Below are 24,288 nucleotides of genomic sequence, written 5' to 3' on the forward strand. Positions count from 1 at the left end.
ACTGCCACAGAAAATAAATTGATGTTTGTAAGATTTACAGATTAAAGAAGTAAGTTTCTCTTTCCCTTGACAATGTCCATTGGTAAGGAACACTATTTGCCAAACAGACGGAAAAGAGTAAGGGTTGTAACCTCAAAACAGCCCTGGAAAAGCTGAGTTGTTTTGTCAGCCTCTGAATTCTTTCTCCTCCCACTCACATTTGGAGAATCCATTAAGTTAAAACTGGTAAAATCCACTAAAATAAAAACCTTAGAACGTCACACCGTAGTTGCATTACATTTCTCTTTTTAATAGAGCCTATAAAATGGACGTTTACAACGAGTTTAGTAAACTGTAAATAAGCACTTTTATTCAGCCTACTTTCTGAGCTATTAATCCCTAATGCAGAAACAGAACGCTGCTGCATTGGCCTAGGACCCTCGAGAGAACAGTTCAAATCCATTCTGGTGACATGGAAAGTGAATGTCATTCAATCACCCGAGTCCCTTCTAGATACATCACATCGCACAGTAACTCCCCATTCACACAGCTTATGGTCTTAACTCTCAAGGCAGAAAAAATAAAATTACCTTCTGGCTTCAGCGAGCTGCAGCTATGGAAAACAAGGGAAAGTTTGCTCAAATAATTGTAGGCAAGTACTTAACCAAGCTATGTGCTTTGTCAGTAGTATTTTAGGTAAAGCAACCCATTATTGTGGTGCATCAATACAGCAACCCTTTCCATCGCTCCTTTGTGATGCACTGAGTCAGACTTTTTTGCATCATTAGCACTGACAACACAATAAACGCAGCGCTCTGATCTGCAGCAGAACAGTAAAAACACAGACCACAACAGTCAATTAATTTTAAAGAATTTTAATACAAACTTAATATAAACTATTTCAGTCCCTCTTAACATGTAAGACACTGACTCAAAATACTTTTATACCTTTTTTCAAGTATTGCACAATGTAGGTACAAAATTAATATTTACGATTACATTTTCTTCCATAATATATAGCAAAAATCTTTAAACTTTTAACAGAAAATACAATTTGTGTTTCTTTTGAAAAAAGCAAATATTTCGTACATTTTAATTCCACCACTAAGGAATATTCTGTACACAACTTTTTATTTTTTTTAGAATTGATGTCTTTAAGATGGATATCTTACAATTTCAGTAAAAAAAATACAACATGAAGCTGCTGCAGCTGTCACAGATCACTGTAGTAAAAAGATATAAATGCAATACCATGTTGTAGAAACAATATATATACTCTGATATTTTACAAACTTTGTACTAAATTAAATTATACAATTAGAAAAAGACCAATAAACCCACCTATTAGTGCCAATTTTTTTAATATATATATACATATATGTTTGTGTACATATATATACACACACATGAAAAAAATTAGCCACGTCCTTGCTATATCTTAAATACTGTAAGAGGCCATATTTTGAGAGTATATTTTTGTAATGTACAGTCAGTATAAAATAATTTTGTGCTTGGTTGGCAAATGAAAAAATGATGCATGTTGTATTTATCTAACCAAGCTTGAATGTATTCATACTACAAGCCTTAAAAAAAATCTCAAGAGGTGGAAAAAAAGATACACCCTTGGGTACGTGCATTTTAACTTGTACAATAGTATTTACTTGTATTTCACTTTCGCTTTATTTTTAGTTAGCCATAACCGGCTGGAATTGCTGGTTAGAATACTGCATGTTGTTTAAACTAAAATTCAAGCCATCCACAAAAGACTTCTCATTTAGACCTCCATAGGCTGCAAACATATCAAAGGCATTACTGTACTGGAGAGGACTGAGGTTAAGGGGGCTGTCACCAGGAAAGATGCTACTGGTACTACCTTGACCCTGCATGTTGGGGAAAATGAACTCCTTTGCGTTAGGAGAAAGGGCAGAAGTCTTCTGCTGTTGCTGTTGCTGCTGCTGCTGACTGCCTAAGCCCAGCCCGTAGAGAGAGTGCATGGAGGAGGAAAGGGCTTTCTGCTTCAACAGGTCATTGACATTCAAGCCAAGGTTGGTGGGAGAGGTGCGGGCGACCTTGTTGCTACGGCCGCTATTCTTCATTTTGGTCGAGCCAAACTTGGTGGCAGCAAATGTGGCAGTGGTGAAGGTTAAAGGCTGAGTGGAGCGGGGCATGAAAGTTGGGCTCACAGCAGCAGAGTGACCAAAGGGAGGAGAAGGAGAACTAGACACTGAAGATGCTGGGTCACTAATTGGCATGAACACCTGGGCCTCTGGGTTAAAGCTGTTCTTGATTTCCTTATCCAACTCACATCCATTTTCATTATCATCCACATAAAGCACTTTCACTGGTCCCTTTTCACCGATTTGGTATGAAACCTCAAACGGGTCAATCCAAACACTAAGATCCTGAGGCAAGTTGCCACGAACATCGTCAATGTCCAAACCACTCTCTTTGGATGCTTGTTCAATGACCGGGTCCACTTTCTCCCCTATATGTATACATCTAAACCCTGATCCTTTGTATGGCTTTTCTGGATACCAGTGCCCTTCATACTTCTTCTTAAGAAGTCTTTCAAGCTCTTCACCAAAAATGTTGACACGTCGTCTGGGAAGCTTATTGTACAAATATGAAATAATAAAATTGAGTGCTACTTGGATTTCAAGCTGCATAGCTGCTATGCCACAGAGTTATAAGTCTGTTTCAAAACCCGAAGACGAAAGTGTTCAAGATGCCACAGGGAAACAAAATTTCATTCAAAGTGCTGATTCTAGTTGATTATTATCCTTCACCTTGAGTGCTCTTGTTCCTTTAAGAAAAAACAAAAGCAAACACATCCAAATAAGGAAAGCGTAAGATCAAGCTCCAAGGCCTATTCTTTAAGCTTCACTTTCTGCACGGAATAGGTTACTTTTTAAGTCAAAAAATGTGCATCAAACTATTTACATTCATGCCTGCAGAAGGTGAGGATGTCAACCACACTCAGTGTGACTTACAGACAATACCGCAGAAGATGCACTAAGCGTGTGTTTACATATACAGCATGGGGCATTTCAAAATCACATGAGCTTGCCGTTTAGTTATTCACAAAGCAGCAAGGATAATTTTTAAGACATCACAGAACTGCCAGGCCTGTCAAGGGTTCAATTACCCACCCATATTTGGATGATTTATAGTACTCAGCTGCAAAATTTAGCACCAGACTATTAGTTTAGCTTGAAAGGTCTTAGTCCAAGGGTCATTTATCATTTTACAGTTTGCAAACATATCGGTTGCACTGTGAACTACAGAATTACAAAAACGTTAAGAGCTGCTTTAGAAGATTTCACACAAATAGCTAAAATTATGCAACATTTATTTCAAGTCCAAGCAAACCATCTGCATAAACTGTGCGCTGGCGAAATTACGCTAACTGAAGAGAAAATGTCCGCTGTACATATAAAACAATTCTCCCTCGGAATAGCTAAAACGATAATGCAGTCAATGCATACAAAATAGATGCATGTATCTTCCGTCATAAGGGTGGCTATAACCGTGAAATTATTACAATAAACTAATTCACAGATTTTTCCTTTTCTACAGATTATTCTATATTATCAGATGTAATACATTAATATATTCTAAATTCATATATCGTGCTGTCTATAGTTCAGATTTCAAAAAGTTACCGGAGCTAACAGGGCTTTTGATAGCCTCAAAAATGATTGCTTTTCTCCTTCTCCATGACTCCATTTTACATTTAATATAAAATATGGTTGCCACTCCTTCACAAAGGACAGAAGAGAAATTAGCTATTTAAAGTTAAAGAAGGGTCAAGAATCAAGTATTAGCACACGTACTGCCAAGGAAAATTCTGCAGTACCTTAGCATAAAGGTACTCATTCACAGGAGACACCTTTGTTCCGAAAGTTCCAATGAAACAAAATATATATTTCTTGGCTCAAGTTAAATGCCCAACGGGAATTTCAATTAACAGTGTGCTTTTCTGCACTGCATCACTAGGAACAAAATTTAGTGTAGCTGTCACTAACGATTTAGAGAAATCAAAGTCAATATCAAAATCCTTTAACAAAACGAATACAACGCTTTTTTATTTCTTGCTCCAAATAATCTCCTTTTAAATTCTGGAACCCTATTTCCAAGCCAGTTGTGTTCTCCCCAACATGGTATGGGAATAGTTTGAAAGCTTGTACGATAAGGCGACCTTTAAACGTTTGCTGGATCAGCACTGGGTGGGGATAAGGAAAAGATCAAGGGCAAACAGAAGATATTTACAAAAGGGACACAATCAGTACAGAAAAGCTGATTGGGTGGTTAAAAGGGACATTTAAAAACCATTTATTAATCCATCTGTTTTGTTTCCCTTCCTCCACATCCTTTAGGAAAGAAATGATCCTTTCAAGGCGCACCGGGCGGACGCTATAAATTTATCTAAGCCCCAAAACTGATCCACGGTACAAGCAGCTGATCAAACAAATCAGCCCGAACATTTCCAACTTTTTTTTTTTCTTTCTTTTTTTTTTTTAACGTAAAGAGGACGAGATTTCCCAGGGACCCACGCCGACCGACTGCTCCCGTGGCGGGGCCCCGGCGCTGGGGGTTCAGGGCAGGAGCCGTAAGCGGCGCGGGGAGTTACATAACCAGGCGGTCGGCTCTCATTAGGTTTCTGCTCACAGCCCGGGGAGCTCCGGCAGCAGCAGGAGGAGGAGGAAGAGCATTTCTGGGCCCGTAAGAAAGAGAATGAAGAGGAAGGGAGAGGACTGGAAGGGGCGGGGGGGGACACACACGACTGCAAGGCCCCTCTCCTCAGCACACAGGCCAGCACCCCGGGCCCGGCGACACCCCTCCCCGCCCCCCCGCTGGGGCAGGGTCCGAGAGGACGGCTGCCAGCGCTGCCCGGAGAGGCCCAGCGCAAGCAGCAGCTATTAGTCAGCCGGCAACGCTCACTCCTCCCAGCCGGAGCGCGTCCAGGGATCGCCTTGGGAGGGACCCTCTCGCAGCCCGGCGCCCCGGGCCCTGCCCTCCCCCCCAGCCCGCTCTCCGAGGGGCTGCCGGCGGCCCCCACGCCCTCCTTCCCGTCGGCTCCTGTGCCGCTGCGCCCCCCACGGCCCCCCGGCCCTGCTCCTCCCCGCGCGGCCCTGCCCGCCTCAGTCCCCGTCACCGCGGGGTCGTGACCGCCTCGGCCCCCCGGGGCCGCCCGCCTCACGGCCGGGCCGGGCCCGCCTCGGCCCACCCCCCCCCCCCCACCTCAGGGGCCGCGGCCGCCTCGGTCGCCAGGGCCGGGCGATTGCTGCCTCAGCGGCCGGGCGGTGGCTGCCTCGAGTCCCCCGTCACGGCGGCCGGGGCCGCGCCCGCCTCAGCCCCCCGCCCCAGGGGCCGGGCGGTGGCTGCCCCAGCCCCTCGCTCGCCTCACGGCCGGGGCCGGGCGGTGGCCGCCACAGCCCCCCGCCTCAGCGCCTGCCTTCCGCCTGCGCCCCCCGCCAGCGCACACCCCCGCGCCGGCCCGGGCCGTCCCCCCGCCCTCAGCGAGCGGTACTCACCCGGGTGGGTGTGCGGGGGGTAGTGCAAACAATCCCGGCGGGGGTGTGAGGCGGGGGGGGGGGGGGCTCAGCACCCGACCCCCATCTCCGAGAGCCGGCTCCCTCGGCGAGGATGGGAGGGGAAAGGAAAGAGAAAAAAAAAAAGGGAGGGGGGAGGGTTGGAAAAAAAAAGGGGGGGGAGGGAAAGGGGGGGAGGGCTGCGCTGCTCACACCCCCACGACGGGCGCGCTCGGCCGCCGCAGCTGGGCTCCTCTGCTACTGCCTCACCGCCCGGCGCGCCCCTATATATCGCCTCCCTTCCCCCGCCCCCCCGCCGCGCCCCGCCCGGCCACGCCAGCCAACCCCGCCCTCCACTGGCTAGTGTCCGGCCTGGCCCCGCCCACCACCCGTCAGGCCCCGCCCCCCCGCTCAGGGCCCTCTGCTGCCTCCCCTTCCCCCACCCCGGCGTGGAGGGGCTGCGCTCTACGTCAGCTCGCTCTTCACCTCACAACACCGTTGCGTCACTGCCTACGTCAAACCCTGCCCTCGCGCCCCTCATCTCCGCAGGGAGCGAGGGGGAGGGGGCCCGCGCTGAACTACATCTCCCATGACCGCCGCTGCGGCGCGGCACGGGGGGCGGGCGGCGACGGCCCGCGGGGACCTCGGCAGCGGCGACCGCGGCTCCGCGGGGACCGGCAGCCCGCCTGGACGGCGCGGGGTGGGGGGGGAAGCCAGGGCACCCCGCAGCCCCCCCACGCTCAGGGGGCTGCGTCCCCCCGCCACCGGCGGGGCTGACGGCGGCGACCTCCCCTCACGAGGGGCCAGCGAGGCCCCGCGGCGGCGGCAGCCGCGCCCGCCCTCACAGAAGGGCGCGCGGCGCCGCACCCCGGCGGGCCCCTCACAGCTCCACCCCTCCCCCCTTTGCCGCGGCTAAAAATACTCCCCACAGGTAGCAACGCTGACCGATTGGCTGCCTGCCCGCCCGGGTAGCCGCCTGATTGGTCACTCGGTATCGAGGAGGAAGACGTCAAACCCCAGTTTTGGGGGGAAAAAAAGTTACCGGGGGGGAATCGGGGCGGAGGGGAGGGCGCAGCCGCCGCCTCAGCGCCCGCGGGACCGCCCGGGGCGGTGTGAGGGAGGTCGGGCAGCCGCCGGCCTGGCCGAGGCGGGGGGGGGCACGCCGGGCGCCAGGGCCCTCGCCCAGCGCCGGTGCCACCGAGCCTGATTTGGGCCTGCCGGCACCAGCCGTGCGGCCCGGCCTTCTTTTAACGCGGGCACGGCTAAATCTGGAGGCAGCGGCGGAGCCTGCGAGCCGGCGGGCGAGCGCCTGGGCCGCCGCCGCCTCCTCCTCCCGCAGCGGGAGGCGTGTGGGATGAGAACCAGGCCCGGTGGCGGGAGAGCCGGGCCCTCAGTTCATCAAAACATCACTGGTTTCGCTCTTTAAATACCACTCGCGGGTATTACCGGGTTGGGGTTGGTACGGAGCAGGAGCGGGTTTTGGAGGACAAACGGCGGCGGTGGTGGTTTTTTTTTCTCCTCCTCTTGCTGTATGTTTGTATAATAATAAAGCATTTTGGCATAAACGCAGCACGGGCCCCAGGAGATACTTGGAAATGCCAGTCAGAAGAAATGCCAGGGCTTTAACCCTTTGGAGCTTGGAATATGCGCGAGACTCTGTGAGGCAGGAGCCTGAAGACTGAAATCCTCAGGAAAGGAGGATAGCGAGGGTAGCATTTGGGATTTTCCATTGCTGGAAATTTCTGCTAGAAGGCCTAATTCCTTGTAAAACACATCGTTTTTATTCAGATGTGTCAATGTTGATTCTACTAGGAGTGCAATGTTGCAAACAACTTGACAATTCAGACTCAAAAGAGTTAGGATTTTTTTCCCCTATTTTTCATTTGTTTTTAACCATAAAGGGTTGCATGAGCCTTCAGTGAAAATTGGGTCATACGTTATCACTGTGCACCCCAAAGTGAAAAGTGAAGTATGAAGATGGTAAAATTACAAGCATTGGCAACTGGGAGACTACAGAGAATTGCTGTAGTACAGCCCCGAATCCAAATGAGAGTCTTGGATTTTTTTTGTTTTGAACAAGTTGCCATTACTTTTACCATGAAACCTAAGAGACAATGTGAAATAACGACTGAAACAGCTAAGGTGAGAAGACAAATGGCAGGGCTTTTTTTTTAAATTAGAACTTAGACTGTCTCCCTGGTGCCACAAACACTGAACAAATGGACAGCTAGCATCAGCTGTGTCAGTGAGCAGTTCAGGGTGTCACTGTGCTCAGTTCTGCGCTAACTGGGGGAGCAGCAGCAGATTTCCCTTTGAGGTGGGAAAAACTGCACAACTCCGTGGCTCAGTGTTCTCAGGTGAGATTTCATAAGGAGCTTTACAAACCGAATAGCTGTGCTGCTGAATTGCTAAAAAAAAAAAAAAAAAAAAAAAAAAAAGAGGTTGTAAAAGCAGAGACTTTCTTTTAAACGGCTTTAACACTACATGAGAAGCATTAGGAAACGAATTAAATATACAGTGCTAATACATTTATAATCAAGGCAGCTGTGGCATCCTTTAAAGCTGTGAAAATGGGGATGTACTTTTCTGTGGCTTATGTAAAGGAAGCTTCTAATGCAGTCAATGCTAAAATTGCATGCTATTGAACAAATCCAATGTTAAATGTTAAAGACAGGTGATCGCCCTAAGAATAACCTCTCCAGGTCAGCAAGAATCAAGCCCGCTTCTAGTGGTCCAATAAAAGTTTCAATTTATCCTTGTTTGTCTGAAAAGAAAATTCTGACTTTTAAACTGCAGTGATCATTATGTCATCCGCATATAACACATCAGAGGTAGGTGGCGGAACTGTAGTAGTGTTAAATTATTAGCACTTAAAAACAGAGTCTAATCCAGGATCACTTGTATTATTAAAGCCTCAACTGGTTTTTTGATCCACAAAGAGGTCAGAATAGGGCCTGCAGTATTTTTCAGTCCTTTTGATTAATACACAACAATAACAAAATGTCTACCTCTCCCTGCTAGAAAAATCTTTTAAAATGCAATCAATACAAAATAACAACTCCGGCAGCAAAATTTTACTCATGTTGCCAGTTCTATTCAACTGAAAGATTAATTTTAAAAGAATAGAAAAAAAAAAATATTCTCATCTTCCCTGACAAACCTTGACAATTTTTCTCCCCAGCAGAGCAAATCAACAGAAGTATTTCAGAGCATGGCAGGGAGGCAGGAGTGAGATTAGAAGTAAGAAGACTTTCTTAATCTATATTAAACGAGAAGGGCTTTGATCTCATGCGCTGTTCGTAGCCATATCCTGTGATGCTGACCGGCAAGACAGCCGCCACCAGAAACCAGACTACAATTTCTACAGTCTGGGTCTCTGCAGTCTAATCTCTAGAGCCAAGATCTCTGCATTGTCGAAGACCTCCATCTCTACAAGACCTTGTAGGGACTATATAGTCTCTACAAAGGGACATCCTTTTTTCTACTAAAGCAATGTAAATTTGTTTCCTAAAATAATTGATAGCGCTCTCTTAAAATCTAAATCAGTATTATTTATTGATCAATACAATATCAAAAAACAAAATGGAGATTATTAATCTCAAAAATTGTTTAAAGGAATTAAAAATATCTAAGAAAATTTTTACTAATCTCTGTCAACATGGACAAGAATTTGAGAGCAGTAGAAAGCAAGGCTCAGAATTTCCACCACCCATCTTTGTCCTTTTCGTCTTCTCTGCTAGATGAATGTTGCTGTTCCTTACAGAATATAGAAGATTTATCCTGACGGTGGACATAAAGCTTTGTAATGTACATTCCCAAATATAGTACAGTCTCTTTTTTAACATTTTCCTGTTTAGGAACACAATTCTCCTTTTAGCGTGGGAGCCTGGGCTTTGATTTTGAAAAAATGGAAAGCTTTTCCCATTGTATTCATCCCTCTCTAGCCCAGTTTTATCCATTTGCTGATTTTTAACGCGTGTTCCTTTTCTCCATCATCTATCAGTGTGAGCAACCAAGCCTGGCTGCTCTCCAGCATATATCTTAACAATGATTTTGAAATGTAGTGTAGATTCTCTTACATTTCACTTTACCAGCTTAAGCAGTGATTTTTCCATAAATACAGATTATAACGGGTGTATATACCTATCGGACGTTGCCCAGCTTCAGGAGCTCTCTGACCACAAAGATTTTTTACATGGGAACCACGAAATTAGCTTGCATGTAATGTTGTTTTGACGGAGCAAGGAATAACCAAGAACAGAATTCAGCCAAAACAGGGAAGTTCATGGGGCATTGTCCCAGCCAGGTCATCTTCTAGGAGAGCCCCAAGCCCGTCTCTCCTTACGTGAAGGGGGCAACCGGTTCCCTCCCATCAAGAGCAGCTGGCTGGCAGGGGCTGCCGCGTGCAGCTTTCTATGCCAAGTTAAGCGCACATATGGCAGGATGCGTGTGCGATAACTCTTGTTTGCAGACTCTTACCCCCCGGGCAAACAGCCACAGTCAGCAACTCGCTGCAAACTGCTGCGTGGCTCCACAGCAACCCAGGCTGTGCCCGGACTTGTTCCTCTGTAGCGCAGGGGGCTGAGGAATTCGGAGGAATGGGATTAGTGTCCTGGGGATGTGAGAGCATGCAGGGAAGGGCTGGGGGGACGAGGACCTGGCGGTTAGATAAATGTCTATCAGTCTTGACGGGCGTACCCTTAATCCTGCCACAGATTGGGGGAAATAATGGCCTTTGAAGTGGAAGGAGGGAAGTATTGTGGTAAAAGGGGGGGAATGGAGGACAGAGGGTACAGTAGTGAGGGGCTGTGATTGTGAGGACAGCCCAGCATCCTGCATCCCGTCCCGGAAGGCCAGAAAGACCGGGTACCGATTCTCATGAGATGCGCTGGGGCTGGCCGGCCCCACAGAGCTCAGCCGGGCGGGCAAAGCCAAACACCAGCAACAGAAGTTCCTCTGCTATTATAGTATATGAGGTTAGTGGCTCTGGTGATGCCAAGATTTTAGAAACTTGGCTAGCAAGAGCTGGAGCTTGTACGCCAAGGATTGAGAAGCAGTTTCCAGATCTGGGTATCTACAGCTTTGTGCAGTTAGTACACTCTGAAAAAAAACCCTTCTAAGCTGGTACTTTCTTAGATATTGGTGACTCTTTTTTAAAAAAAAGGCAAAAAAAGGGAAAAAAAATTATTTTGCTGGGCCAATATCAGTAAAGGGGGCTGATCTGCAGGAGCTTAGAGCTTACAAGGACATCATTCTCTCCGAAGTGGCACGCTACTAATGTTATAGCTTACTTGGCAAAAATTGCTGGAGTCCTGAGCAAGACACAGAAGGCAGCTGCTGGGTGAGAAGGAAAAATAAAAACAGGAGAAACCTGACACACTTTAATAAAGACTTTGCACCAAAGCTTTGCTCTTCCCAGAGTTTCAGCCACCTTCAATGATAAGTGAAGAGTTTTTTTGTCCTGAAGCTGGTATGAGGCAGGATCTGTTCTTGAAGAGGAGCCTGATAAGTGACATTTTGAGGATGGGGTACAGATCATGAGAAGGCCAGGTAAAAAGAGTGAAATGAGGAGTAAGGAATCTAAATAAAAAATCCTGAGAAAAATAATGATTACAGGTAGATAGATACTGTAATAAGGCGGGGGGAGAAATTGGAAATATTTAATGAGCATCAGAATTTTCTATAGCTATGAATAAATGGGCTGAAGAAGAAGGAAGGAAGAAAGATTGATTTTATACCTTAGAGAGGTTGACCTTTGAGGAAAGTTTTATTAAAATCCAATATAATTTTTTCACCTTTGCGCTGGGATTCTGCTAGTTTAATGTCAGTTAGTTCCGCAGTATCTGCTAATAGATAAAATTATGAGGTTAGGACTGTCCTACCCGATAGCCATGTAACTTCTTAGTTAATCAGCTTCAAATGCTTTACTATGCTCGTTCCAAACAATGATTCATAAACAGTTTTAAAGAGACAGAAAGCTGCTTTTTAAACAGCTGGAAGGATTACTTCTTGTGCCAGTGTGTCCCACATCATCAGTTTATCATAAAGAAGCAATCGGAAGATGCCTCAATTTTTGCAATAAAATCCAGAACAAAATATAATTTTAACATCCCTGGAAGATCTCACCTGGTTCTGGACTAAGAATTTAGAGCAACCAAGAACGATACAGCTCAGTAAGAGACCATCCATATTTTAAGCTTTCAGGTGATAAGCAATCTATTTTTCTGGAGTGTGTGGCCATTGACTGGGTTTCTTATGCCTGTCTGCAGTACTATTCCTATCAGTAACAGTGGTTTATGCAGAGCCCAGTAGTTGCTCAGGACTTTGAGAGTTTAGTTAGTGACTGCTAGATGACATGCAGAATATCCCATTTAGGAAAGCCAGAGGTTACAGGTGTTGATACTGAGTCTGAGAGCATTAATCTGAGAAGTGCCAGGTTAACCTACTGTGTTATCAAGCTGTGACAATGTGAGTGATGGTGACTTCAAAGTAAAATGAGTTCAAATGACAGTGTCTTCATGAATACAGTCTGAAAATCATTCTCATGAGAGGAAGATCATTGAAAACTATCTTCATATTAACGAAAAAACAAGGGTGCTTCTTTTCAGATGAACAGGAACCTAGTGACTCTGTATTTGTGCAGACACAAAGAGCTAGTCGAGTGGAAAGATGCCAGCTTATGACAGCTGAAGGCTTGACCCTGAATCTTTAAGGGTATTATCCATGGGGAAAAAAAAGCCAATGGAAATTTCTCTTCGAGTTTGCGGCGCTCCAGATCTGGCTCTTATTCAACTCTTATTAAGGTCCATCGAGTCATGGTGACAGGAATAATGGAGGGGAATGAAGATTCAAGCTGTGTGTTTGCTCCTGAGACATACAAAGTGGATTTTAACACAGTTTGTGCACCCTGTTTTTAACACAGTTCATGTATCCTGTTCGTGTAAGGAGTAGTTCATGGAAGACTGAATCTGTCACTGGCATTGAAATGATCGTTCAGTTTAAATCATTGATTCAAAGCGCAGTAAATAACTCATTTCCTCTCCAACTTCTGATTCCTAAAGGTATAATTGCTCCAAAATAATATAATATGTGCCTTAAAAGATTAAGCAAAAGGTCAGATTAGCATAACATCTTTCCTGAACTGACGGCAAAACACTGTGTAAACCTGGAGCCACACCTTGAGATCTCCCGGGACGGTACTCTTGGGACTTGCCAATAAAGCAGCAGCAGGGAGAGGACACGGATTCTTCTATTTCACAGGTCACAGGTCTTTCCCACGTGATCAACAGACTGAGCAATCCTCACGTACCTACATATATATAACCCACTTCATTCTAACAGAATGTTTTCTCTTGAATACACAAACCAGTAGGAGCTATTATCTCATACGCTATTATTAATGCGCAAGACTTCAGACCGTATCTGCACACAGCAGTGGATCTGTCTAGTCTCAAGAGCAGCCATAACTAACAACTTCAGAAGAAGGGATAAAACAGCCATGTTGCACAATTACATTGAGTTTGGCAATGGGAAGAAGAGATTTCTTCTTGATCCCACATGATGATTATCTTACACACTGGAAAATGAGCAGTCAGAGTGACATACATTTTATTGTAGCTAATGTAACTCAGATTTGTAAAGAAGGTGATTCTGCTATATGACCATATTATCTAAATTGCTTTGTCGCCAACGCATAGAAAACTGAATATAAAATTGCCTGAACATAATTGAGTGCTGACTCACCCTCCGATTAGGATAAATGGTGCAGCGTTCCAGGGCGTCTTGGAGCTTTCTGTAGTCTCACAATCCTGTGTGAAATCTTCCGATTGATTTTTCTCCCCTCCAAGCAAACTTATGTTTCATGCTCCTATTTGAGGCTAGATGCTACAAATCCAGCTGCTGTCACAAGACATCTTCCCCCTGCTTCGTTATCTTGATCAATTTTCTGCTGAAACTCTCATCTTTCATCCTGGCTGGTGCAGTTGCCTCCCTTGTGATTATTCCAACTCCCAGCTCTCCATATTCATAGCCACTCTCCGAGCTCCAACTGTAACTCTCTAGTTTCTAAGGCTACATAGCTGCGAATGTTTTCTCACAAAACACTTTTCCACAAATTCTCACAATTTCATTTCAGTCAAATCTGAGGCTGCATACATACATGACACTGCTTATAGCAGACTCTTTGAAATAAAAGCATCTGCAAACATGAGCAAGAAAACACAGCCCCGTGTATTTTAAATGGAAATCTTTTTTTTCTTGAAAATGGCCTCATATCACAAAACTCCATTTGGTGGTGTAACTGTGTGAGTATCCTTAAAAACAGAACATTCAGTTTTTGAAATGTCAGTGGAAGAAGGGCAATTTTAAGAAGCAATGCCGGAGACCCGAGGTGAACTGAGCCATGGATACTGGGCAGAGAGCTCAAATTTAGCTGGCTGTGGCACTAAGACAAACCAGCACTTGTGCCGTTGGGTGATCTCTGTTCGAACTCTGTCGCTCAGGTAGTGAAAAGAAGGAGCAGAGAAAGGGCCATGACCTAAATAATCGGGAGACCAGCAATTATTAACCAGCAATCCCACCTACAAGGATTTGCGGAAGACACCAGCCCTGAGCTGGAGGATCTGGGATTGAAACCATCATGGAAGTGGCAGAACTTGGTTTAGTTTCCAGCTAGCTATGAACGTCTCCTTTCTTGCTGACTGACACATTGCATTAGTAGCTGTTGAAAATCAGCTAGGGAAGAGGAATCTCCAACGGTGAAGAAAGCAACTCATTCAGAGAGAAAAAAAGACTGTCTGAACCTTTCAAAGGTAGCAGCGAAATACATAAAAATATCCATGGCTTCCTCAGACGGGTTAGGGTTGTTAGTTACTCCCGGACCAGGCTGCATTTGACAGATCTCTCTGACTTACATTACAAGAAGTGTGTTTTCAAAGGGGGAAAAACCAGACGTTCAAGCTCAGTATTCCCATCCAGATTGTTCTTGCTAAATGTTTGACACCAGCCTGTCCAAGTGACATCCAAATGGGAACAGTGGAAATATTCATGTCCCCGATTCAGCTGAATCAGGGAAGTGCCTAGCTGACAAGGAAGAACATCACCGGGAAGACTCGAGGGAGGCAGTGGGGGATTTGCATCACGGAGCGATGTATGCCGACGTCTGCGTCGCAGGAGTCGTGCTAGCGACTCCAGCATTTAAACTTGTCCTCTACAGCAACTGGTGGGTCGCTCAGCTGCAATTTACTGTTAGGTTGCTGGGAGGAACGTGGGCAGAGCGGGGAGGCAGGGGACCCGCGGCTGAAAGCCTGAGCTAATTCTGCAGTGAAGATAAGCCCTCGGATAGAAATTCTTCAAAGGGACATGACCAGGCAGACTGTCACCACGGGGGTCTCAAAGAAGGCAATCAGCCCCCCTTTAATAAACAGAAGAAGATACAAGATGGTCGGGGAAGACTACACTTCTTAAACGTGCTGGAGAAACAGGGCTGGAACATCTCTCGTTACTGATCCGCAAGGTGATGGAGGTTTTTGAAGAAGCGGTAGTGCCCACGTAATCAAACAGGAGCAGCTACGCTGGTCCTGCTCTGAGGCTTGTGCTCTAAACTATAACTAATGAGTGTAAAGGCACTGACAAAAAAAAGCTTCCACAGAATCCCTTTTCTAAGGCCTTTGATTTTACTGGAACATGCACAGCAGTAAAATTCACATACCCAACGGGAAAGCCATGTCCTGGCCTGACCCTGCCACAGAAAACAGCAAAACAAAGGGGCAGGGATTTGGAGTCACGTTTGGGGAGGATCCGTGATTCAGCGTGTCAGTTTACTAAATATCCTCTTAATTTGTCATGTAATGAGGGAGCGGGGCAAACACTTGCAGATTCAGGCTGCCGCTTCATTGCGAAAAGGTATGGCCCAGACAGTGACGAGCGTCTAAAGAATAAATGATTCTCAATTAGGACAGTAGGTCAGAAAGAGCAAGATGATTCATATCCAGGACATACTCCAACCATCCACAGTAACACTCAGCAATTCTATTCAGCTTTACGTCTTCAAAGCACCCGCAAACACCCTGTCCTTTCAACGGCGCTGGCAGGTAACAGGCAGCGGGGCTTGCAGTGTGCGCTCGAGACCTGCTAATTCTTGCAGTAATTAAGCTAAGCTGGGAAGAAACAGCTTCCACTCTCCCTCCAGCGATAGGAAGGAACAAGACAGCTCTGTCCTGGTCACAGCATGCCACCGCTGGTCTAGCAATCAGGGGACATGGAGATTCACACCCCAAAATTAATAAATAAGGTACCTAGAAATAATAGCCTCTTTTAGAGAACTGGCTGTATGCACTTTTCCTAGGAGTAAGCAACAGGTCGTGACAGATGGGGTTTAGGAGCGCTTGGCTCCTAGGTTAGCACCCTGACAATGCCTGCGCTCAGATGTGCAAATCGTATTTTACTTGCTTGGCTGTGAGTTGCTGGGCAGTGGGATGTAATTTTCCATGCTTGCAGCTGGCGCTGGGTTTTACCTTGACTTGCATTTGACAGTGCAAGTTCTGCCAACATCGTTTCACCTCTTAGCAAATAATAATTAAGAAGCCGGGGTGATAGGTATGTGTTAGTACCCAAGAATTCAATGGCCAGCTCTACTTTAACCTAATCAACACAGTTTACTGCTCTGCTACAAAATGTCTTTTCCAGATTTACCTGGAGACTGGGAAATCAGAAAAACTCAGGGATGCCAGACATACACTTGGTTGACTTTGATCTCTCTGAAGACAAATCTTTTAAAGTTTAGATCAAGGAATCTTTTAATGAAACAAAGAAATTGTGCCACTTGTATCAGTTCCAGATATAAATAAATCAGCTAGAAATAAACAGGAGCAAGGCAAACATAAAGGAGACAGCCACGCTCTGCAATGTCAGTCCAAAGTGACTGTCTGATGGATGATAATGTGGCTGGCTTGGAAAAAAAGTCAAGAGTTTGAAAGTCTTGCTGCCAGCCATCTGGCAAATCTTCCAAAATATACTGCAGTAAAACTTGACGGAATTGCTACCTTTTTTGCATCTCCTGCTATCAAGACAGTCTATTTACTTTGGAAGTGTAGTGAGGATTTTGAAATCTCTGCTAGGACTCTCTCCTTAGGGACTCGTTACAGCCCTTCCCATGGCCAAGTCATTGTTTCTTCCCTCCACCAGTCTGCCATATATGCATAATCTTCCCAAAGTAAAGACGCTTTTATACATTTAGGGGGGTCACTAAAATACTGAGCACATCTAACTCCGTTCAGGCTGCTGCAGACGCAGCGTCTGTTCACAATTCGCAGGTGCCGTTCCCTTGTGCTGCAAGGGAGGCAGAAGTTCACAGCAGCGGGATTTATAGCGCATCCATCCTCTTGCTCCAGAAGCATCATTACTTCATACTTGGAACTGAAGGGCAACATTTCATACTTCTAAACGGTATAGGGCTTCTTTTCATAACTGAATAATTTGGACTCTGTACCCCAGAAGGCAATAGTAGATATTACCACTAGCCATTTCCTAATAACCTGTAGCAACATCGAGTGATAAAAATTTATGGTCACTTAAAAAAAAATCCTTTTCCATTCCTTGAAAATTAAAAATCTCTTTACGGAACAGGCCGCCCTGCTGAATGTTAATGAATTTTTTTTTCCCTGTTTCATCAGCTCCTCCCACCTGGTCCATAATCAGCTGTAAGCGAGTCCGCGACCCTCCTGAATTGCGATGAAGCATGATGGCTTGTGGCCATAGTACTGAGAGTACCGGAACGCAGATAACCCTCCGACGCGCCGTCTGAGAGGCAGCTGGAGATCCTATCTGGTGACCAGACACTCCTGGGTTGTAACATGGACTCAGTAAAAGCTATTTTCAGCTTAAATGATCTTTGATACTGAAACTAGAGTTAACCTGGGTGGTGAGTGGAGGAGATCATCTGCTCTGAGAAATAAACCAAGGGAGAAGGGGGAGGGAGAAAAGTAGGAAGATAACAAGGGAGAGGGACTCTTTAGGGAGGGGAATTAAATTGAAAATGTGCACTGATGGAAAAAGGAACACAGGAAAAAATACGTTGTTGTATCTCCCCGTCACTACTGATCAGGCCCCTGTCCCCCCTGAACTGCCAGCCACGCTCATCATTTGTAATTCTCAACCTTCTTAGATAGATGGGGCTAAGCAACAGAAGCTGCCTCTTAGCAGCCCTCAAGCTTGTCTCACCTTTGTTACAGCCAGTTTTGGTAATTTTTAGTCCACTTGGTTTGGTTGTTCATATGGGCTTGATTTTAATTTCACCATGTGCAGCGGTAACTTGTTAACAAGCTGCTCCAGGAGATCTTTATAGGACAGTGGAAAGCAGGGAAAGGAAATAATTACACCATTTCCACCTACGGTAGTCTGCTTTAGGGCAGGTATAAATAGATCCATAAGTGTTTGTTCACTTAAAAGAGAGTTCAGCCTAACTGCTTTTTCAATTGCCAGCAGCAGAATCGGTGGTTTGGTTTTTTTCTTAAAAATGAGGGCAAAGATCATCTACTAAATATCACCCTCCCTTCCTCCAGATCGCAAGTAGCATTTAAAAACTTTCAGAATTTTTACCAAATCCAGATGTTGGGTGTATAAAAGCGTGGGCAATTTTTCAAAGCCATTATATTTGTTTGGGAGAGGAGAGCTAATTAGATCAGAAAACTCAATTCAGCTTCAGAACTGAGGAAATTAATGAAAAAAAAATATTCACAATTCATTCATTTGGAGCATCCAAAAAGCTCTGGACTGATGTGTGCAAACAGTAACTCCCTTTGGAGTCCCACCACAAGTTTTGAGAAAGCACTTGCTTAAGTCTCTGAAAACGCCCCGATTCTTGTCCGTAGGCAGCTGAAGAGCAGAGCGGGCACAACGCAGCGCCCAGCTGGGACGGGACTGGGCTCCCAGCAGGTCAAGAGGGGGATCGATCTGCAAGCAGAGCAGCAGGACCCTTGCTTCCAGCTCAAGCATCCCAGAAATCACCTGCATGGCTCGAAGAAGGTTAGGAAGCCTCTCCTTGGGGCCCAGCGCACCTTGGCGTGGGATGAAGAGGAGCCCAGAGTGGGTGGCCCACCCTGGGGTGCCCTGGACCTCTCTCCTGGAGCAGCACTCCCACAGCTCCATCTACCGTCCCGCGGCTCCGGAGCCCAAAGCCCTGCCGACATCCACCTTTCCCTGCACGAAATTGTTTAAATAAACTTCCCCACTGTGGGCTCGCAGAAATGCAATAAACATCGTTTATGTTGTCTCCTCGGTAGCTCTGCTAATGGGCCGGTTATAATGGCATTACAAGGGCTTTCTAGGCAAATTTGCTGTACTCTGCCTCTGGCCTCGTGCGTTAAAGCCTCACCTCCGTGTGCGGTAATAGCCTGTAAGTGCACAAAGCACGTACTCTGGCACTGCCTATTGTTCGTGCTACAGGTGCTATATTTAACCAAACAATAGCTAATAAACAAAAGACATTTTAAGTGGTTTGTGGTGTCTGCTGAGCACCAGCTGCCCTTTTTGTGCTGTACTCTGTCTTCAGTCCTGATGCTCAGGTCTCCTGGGTCCTATTCAGCTGCGAAAGCCCAAAGCTACAGTGAGTGGAACAAACTAATCTGAGAGGGAAATAAAACAATTGATGGCTCATAAAAGCAAAAGGGACAGATATTTGAAAAGGAAAAAAGCAGAACAGATTCAAATCTAATTGTGAGCCCTACCACAGGAGTGCCGTAGAAGCAGCGAGTTCCTCCACGTTCCTCCGCTCATGCCTCCAGCCAGCTTCACAGGTGCCAAGACTCCAACCTGTGATTCCAGGTAGCATTAGTAAGGTTTAGAGCTGAATTAAAGCACTCCTCTGCGTGCCTGGGGATGTGATTCAGACCTCCGGTCTTGTGGCGTGCGGCAGCCTTGGCTGCTTCAGGCGGTGGTAAAGCATCTGGAGGTGCACATTTGTGGGTCCCAGCCCAAAGCCCTGGGCCAGGAGCTGTGTGCAGCCAAAGGAGGTGAGCTCTGCTGGAGTCTGCAGACAGCCTGAGGGAGGGAAAGAGCTGCTCCCAGGTTTCCCGTGGAGACCCGACTCCAAAATCGACTGTTCTGAAGGCAACAACAGTGCAAGCCCCCTGGACAGCACAGGGATCCGTGCGTGGCTCGAGGAGCGGAGGACAGGAGGCTGAGCCCACTTACCCAAACCCCCACCTTCCCCCTGGAAGAGCAGTGGGTAGAGTCAGCCGCTGCTCTTCAGGGGAAGGAGGACCCCGGGACTGGCTCAGACACCCCTGTGACGGGGGGGTCATTCCTGGGGCTGGCAGGGACCCCCTCCACGTCCCAGCTGGCTCAGCTGCGACGCTCGGGGCTGTCACCTCCCGAGTCCCTCCTCTTTCCCCAGGGCAGCGTATCGAGGCCAGCAGAAATCTTTAGTAGAGAGATTGACTTTACTCAAGGATTCCTATTCAAAGCTACAGCTATTGACAGATTTTTTTCTATTCCTACGCTTGGTGGGAGGAAACTGATAGTATTTATTAAGCTGATCTCAGGCACCAAAGCTCGATGCTAGCTCCAGATACGCAGGCAATCATCAGAGCCTGTTGTGTCTGCATGAATATACCAATCCTGACTCTGTTTTCTGAATACATAAAGTGATGTATAGGACCATTCATCTATGATAGAGTCTTCTAGATGGCTGCAGAGGGCAAGACAGTATTTTTAATATGGAGAACTCTGTGGCAAGCTATTTTAGTACTCTAGGCTCATTAACATCTTTGAATGTCTGAGAAGCTGCTAACATTTGTAAGACTTTACAGCCAAGATCCATTCTCCCAAATGGAGAAAGAGCTCGTATTTTTCACACACAGTTTAGATATTGATAATTTTCTCATTTTCTGATATGACAGGGCTTGGGGATTTTTTTCCCCACTGAGACAAGATGACTGACAGAAGGAGATGAGAATTTCTCATAAAGAGAAGCAATGCATTTTTACACAGCCGAGGCTGGAAGAAAGCAATAATTGTCCTAATACACAGGCACAGGTCTCCAGAACGGCTGATAATTTATTTCAAGAGACACCCCTGACAAAAACGCCAGGCGTGTCTTCCCAAGCCAAGATGGGAGCCGAGATTGGTTTGAGCAACGCCTCGCCCCGCTGCCCGCCTGCCGTGCTGCCGTTGGGTGGCGAAGGCGCCGTGGCCGGTCTGGGATGGGTGCGGTGCCAGCCCGGGAGACCCCGTCCCTGGTGGATGTGGATCAGCGGAGCTTCACCGGCACCTCTGCCACGGCAAGCCCAACGCACTGTCACAGAGGTGGCACACGCTTGGTTCAGCGTCCCCTCTTAGGTCATTCTCAGCGGATGCTGGGGTGCTTGGAGGCCCTGGGGATCTTCGGGCAAAAGTTGGAGCTGCTGCTGCTGAACCCCTCTGGGCTCTGCTTTAAAAAAAAAATAAAAAAGAGGAGAAGCTGCCTCCAACGCTTGGGCCAGCGCAGAGCCCTGCGCCCACCGCGGGGATGCCTGTCCTGGAGGGTCACCACCACTTCCATGCCCCTACAGCTGCAGAGCCGCTGAGCAGCTTTGCTTTCTGTACAGCTCCTCTATAACCGTTGGCTTTTCCCAGTGCTCGGCCAGGCCTTGCAGCGGCCGTATCTGTTTCGCTGGTGCACACAAGCCAGAATTTACCCCCTTCTACCTGCTTTCCTCCCAGCCTCTTCTTCCAGCTGTTCTGTCTTCTCTCACTACCTGCATCTCATGTTCTTCTCTGCTGTTCCTAATAGCTTTATCTATGCCAAGTCCCATCCTACTCATCTCTCATTAAACCCCAGACCTTTCGCAGAGCTTTTCCACATTGATCTCCCAGCCAGCTTTTGTCTCCTTGACATCTAGGTTCTCTTTGTTTGTACTTTTCTCTCTGGATCTGGGAATAATTCTGCTTCTATTGGGGTTACCGGATCCAGGCCCTTATATTTTATTAAACTCCTCAGGGTGAGGATCATGGCTTTCGAGGGATAGATGCGTATCTTCTGCTTTGCAGATACGGTGGTGGGTATGACTGCTCCCTGCACCAGCAACACCCAGGGTGTCGCGAAAACCTCAGGAGGCTGATGTGTATCACAAGCAGTAGGAATCTATCCTGTGCTAGATGCTGGCCTGAGAGACACGTTATCCCTGGCAGATACCAGCTCCAGAGAGACATTTTCCATGGCACTCCTGCCCAGGAATAGATCCTGACTTCATCTAAAAGAGGAGCAGGAGCTGGTTGTACAGGGTTCTGCCACTCGCTGGAGGACGGCAGGGCCAGAGGGAATGGGGCAGGGTGGTCTCTGCCATACCCGTGGTGCATCTGCCTTCTCCCGCTCATTTTCTGATGGCATGTTTTGCTCTCCTGCGGCCTCAGACCAGTATCTGGATAGAAGGCTGCGGATATGAGCAGCCGCTGCCAGCAACGGGTGCTCCCCGGAGCACGAGGGCCCGGGAACGCGCGCTCTAAGCAGATCTCTTATTTGGAAAACTAGATGGTATTGACTATTTATAAACCTAAGCTTAGAGCAAGGCAAGGCAAGGCCGGCTGGAAAATATGCCACCGTGGGTGAGCGAAGGTGCTTAGTTAGGAGCAGAGCACTGGAGGTTTTCAGCCCCGAATTACAGGGCAGCAATGAGCAAGCGGCTTTGCTTTTTCTTTTTCCCCTCCTACTGATTTAGTTTGAAAGCATTTCAGAGGGCACTTTCTCCTGTTATATGGTGATAAAACCCTGGGCTCAATAACTGAGATCTGCTGGCTGGCATCAGAGCAATACAAATAACAATAAAAGAAACAAAATAGTGGTGAGTCAGGCTGGTTTCGACTTGGAGACACATCAGTTATCCTTATTACTCACCAGCTCTGTCGTCTCCTCTGGGGGACTCTGCCGGCCACCGGCGAGTCTGCAGTCTAAGAGAGGCTGTATTTAGCTCAGGCCCTCCTAGAAATGGTTTTCCCTGGGGTTTCGGCGGGTCAGCGGTTGCATACCCACATCGTCGGGACGGTGAGTGCGAGCAGCCGGTGAGCAGAGCAAGAAGCATTTTGCAGCTGAGCCCAGTGGGACCACAGGACCATAGACCCAATGCGGCATGGAGGGGCCTAAGGCGGGGTGGACAATCCTTGAGGTCTGTGTCTTCATCCGGGTGGAAAAAGCAGGGGAAGGAGCCGGGAGGGGGGCCACCCCTATCCCCGAACGCTGGCTGTGGTTGCCCACGGGCTCCTGAGTGATGGGCAAGCTGCGGCTCTGTCGCGCCCCGCAGAGCATCGTCACAACAGCCCAACACATCCAAAACATGCAGAAGGGGCCAAGTCCAGCTGGAAGTTGATTTTTGCTATCGAGATTTGTATTTATTAATTTCTAGCCCATGCGCTTTCTTTTGGCACCGTTTTTCTCTGCAAGTGAAAAATTTACCCTGAATCACAGCATGTTATTTCCACTTGTCAAGATAAAGGTTAATGAAATACCAGTAACTGCATCACAAATCTAGCTCTGTATCTATCAGAGATTTTATATGGCATGTTATACTGCGCAGCCTGTGCTTAGAAAAGGCTGTGATTAAAAAAAACCAAAACTGTCAGAGGTCAAGAAATTCACAGTTAGAGAGCTGAGCCTCTGCCCTTCACTCCTCACCTCTCGCTTTTAGGACGAGGAAAAAGCCTTCCCGCAACTGGCACAAACAAGTGTGGGTCAAGATTTAATCCAACACACGAGATTCTGCAGGACTGCGGTATTTAAACAGCATTTTCCTGTGCAAACATTGTCTGCCTCCGGATAATGGTTACTTGGGTATTTATACACTATGTAAATAATATATAAATTACATATATCGTAGAATCATAGAATACCTGGAGTTGGAAGGACCTATAAGGATCATTGAGTCCTATAAATATATGTAGGATTTAGAAGCAACACAATGCTATATTTGAGGTGTAGTCGTCTTCCAAGAGATTTGCACCAGAGGTGCAAAGAGAATTTTACATACTTGCTGCAAAGAATTTCTCATGCCCTGAACGTGCAAGCGGGGCTGGCAGAAGGACGCACCATGAGCTGCTCTGTGCCCTGGGACTCGGGAGTCGAGACAAATTACACAGTGACAAATTCCCCTTCGGAATCCAGAGGCACAAGATCAGACCCCAAATTAAATACTTGGAAATACAGAAGATGCACCCGTTCAGCAGCAGTGCGAGCACATGAGCGTTCAGGAAGGAAGGGAGGAGCTGCTTTGTTTTCTTCCTAGGGAAGGTCGGGGACGGATGGGATGAGTGTCAGAAACTGCCGTTTGGGATGAGTCAGGAGATTGGCATGGGGCGGTTTGCATTAATACCGGCTTGAACACACGCCAAAGAGGATTTCCAAAATTCACAGCCAGTTATTTCTTGTCATAGGGTTAAAAAATCCTATAGCCTGTTCTTCCACTCCAAGGCATGCAATCAAAAGCCTGCAGAGATTACTCTGAGAAGGTTTGTTTGTTCTGCAAATATGCTTTTAAAATCTCGAATACAGATGACTAAGTTTAAAAAAAACCCAACAACCCAAAAACTTCCAACAGAGCGAACCCTTTCACCAAGAATCTTTTCCCTCCTCCGAAGTGGATTAAAAAGCATTGTTGTGAAATCGCAGTGCAGATTTTATTATGGGCTGAATCAAAATGCTTTGGAGTTTTTGGAATTCGGATCTGAAGTTCATCGTTTCAGCCCATATGCTCCATATAAAAGTAACATAAAGAAGGGGATGTACTTTTTCTTCCTTTTGATATGCAAAGAT

General features: G+C 46.8%; 1 protein-coding gene across 1 annotated transcript; it reads right to left on the reverse strand.

Moving 5' to 3' along the window:
• Positions 1–821: 821 nt before the first annotated feature.
• TOB1 (transducer of ERBB2, 1) lies at positions 822–5,641 on the reverse strand. Its single transcript, XM_059828105.1, has 2 exons — positions 5,514–5,641; positions 822–2,782 (listed from the first exon to the last, which is right to left on the reverse strand). Exon 2 carries the CDS (start codon positions 2,643–2,645, stop codon positions 1,665–1,667), a length of 981 nt encoding a protein of 326 aa, XP_059684088.1. The 5' UTR covers positions 2,646–2,782; positions 5,514–5,641; the 3' UTR covers positions 822–1,664.
• Positions 5,642–24,288: the final 18,647 nt, after the last annotated feature.

Source organism: Gavia stellata, chromosome 22 (genome assembly GCF_030936135.1).
Source record: "Gavia stellata isolate bGavSte3 chromosome 22, bGavSte3.hap2, whole genome shotgun sequence".
NCBI lineage: Eukaryota > Metazoa > Chordata > Aves > Gaviiformes > Gaviidae > Gavia > Gavia stellata.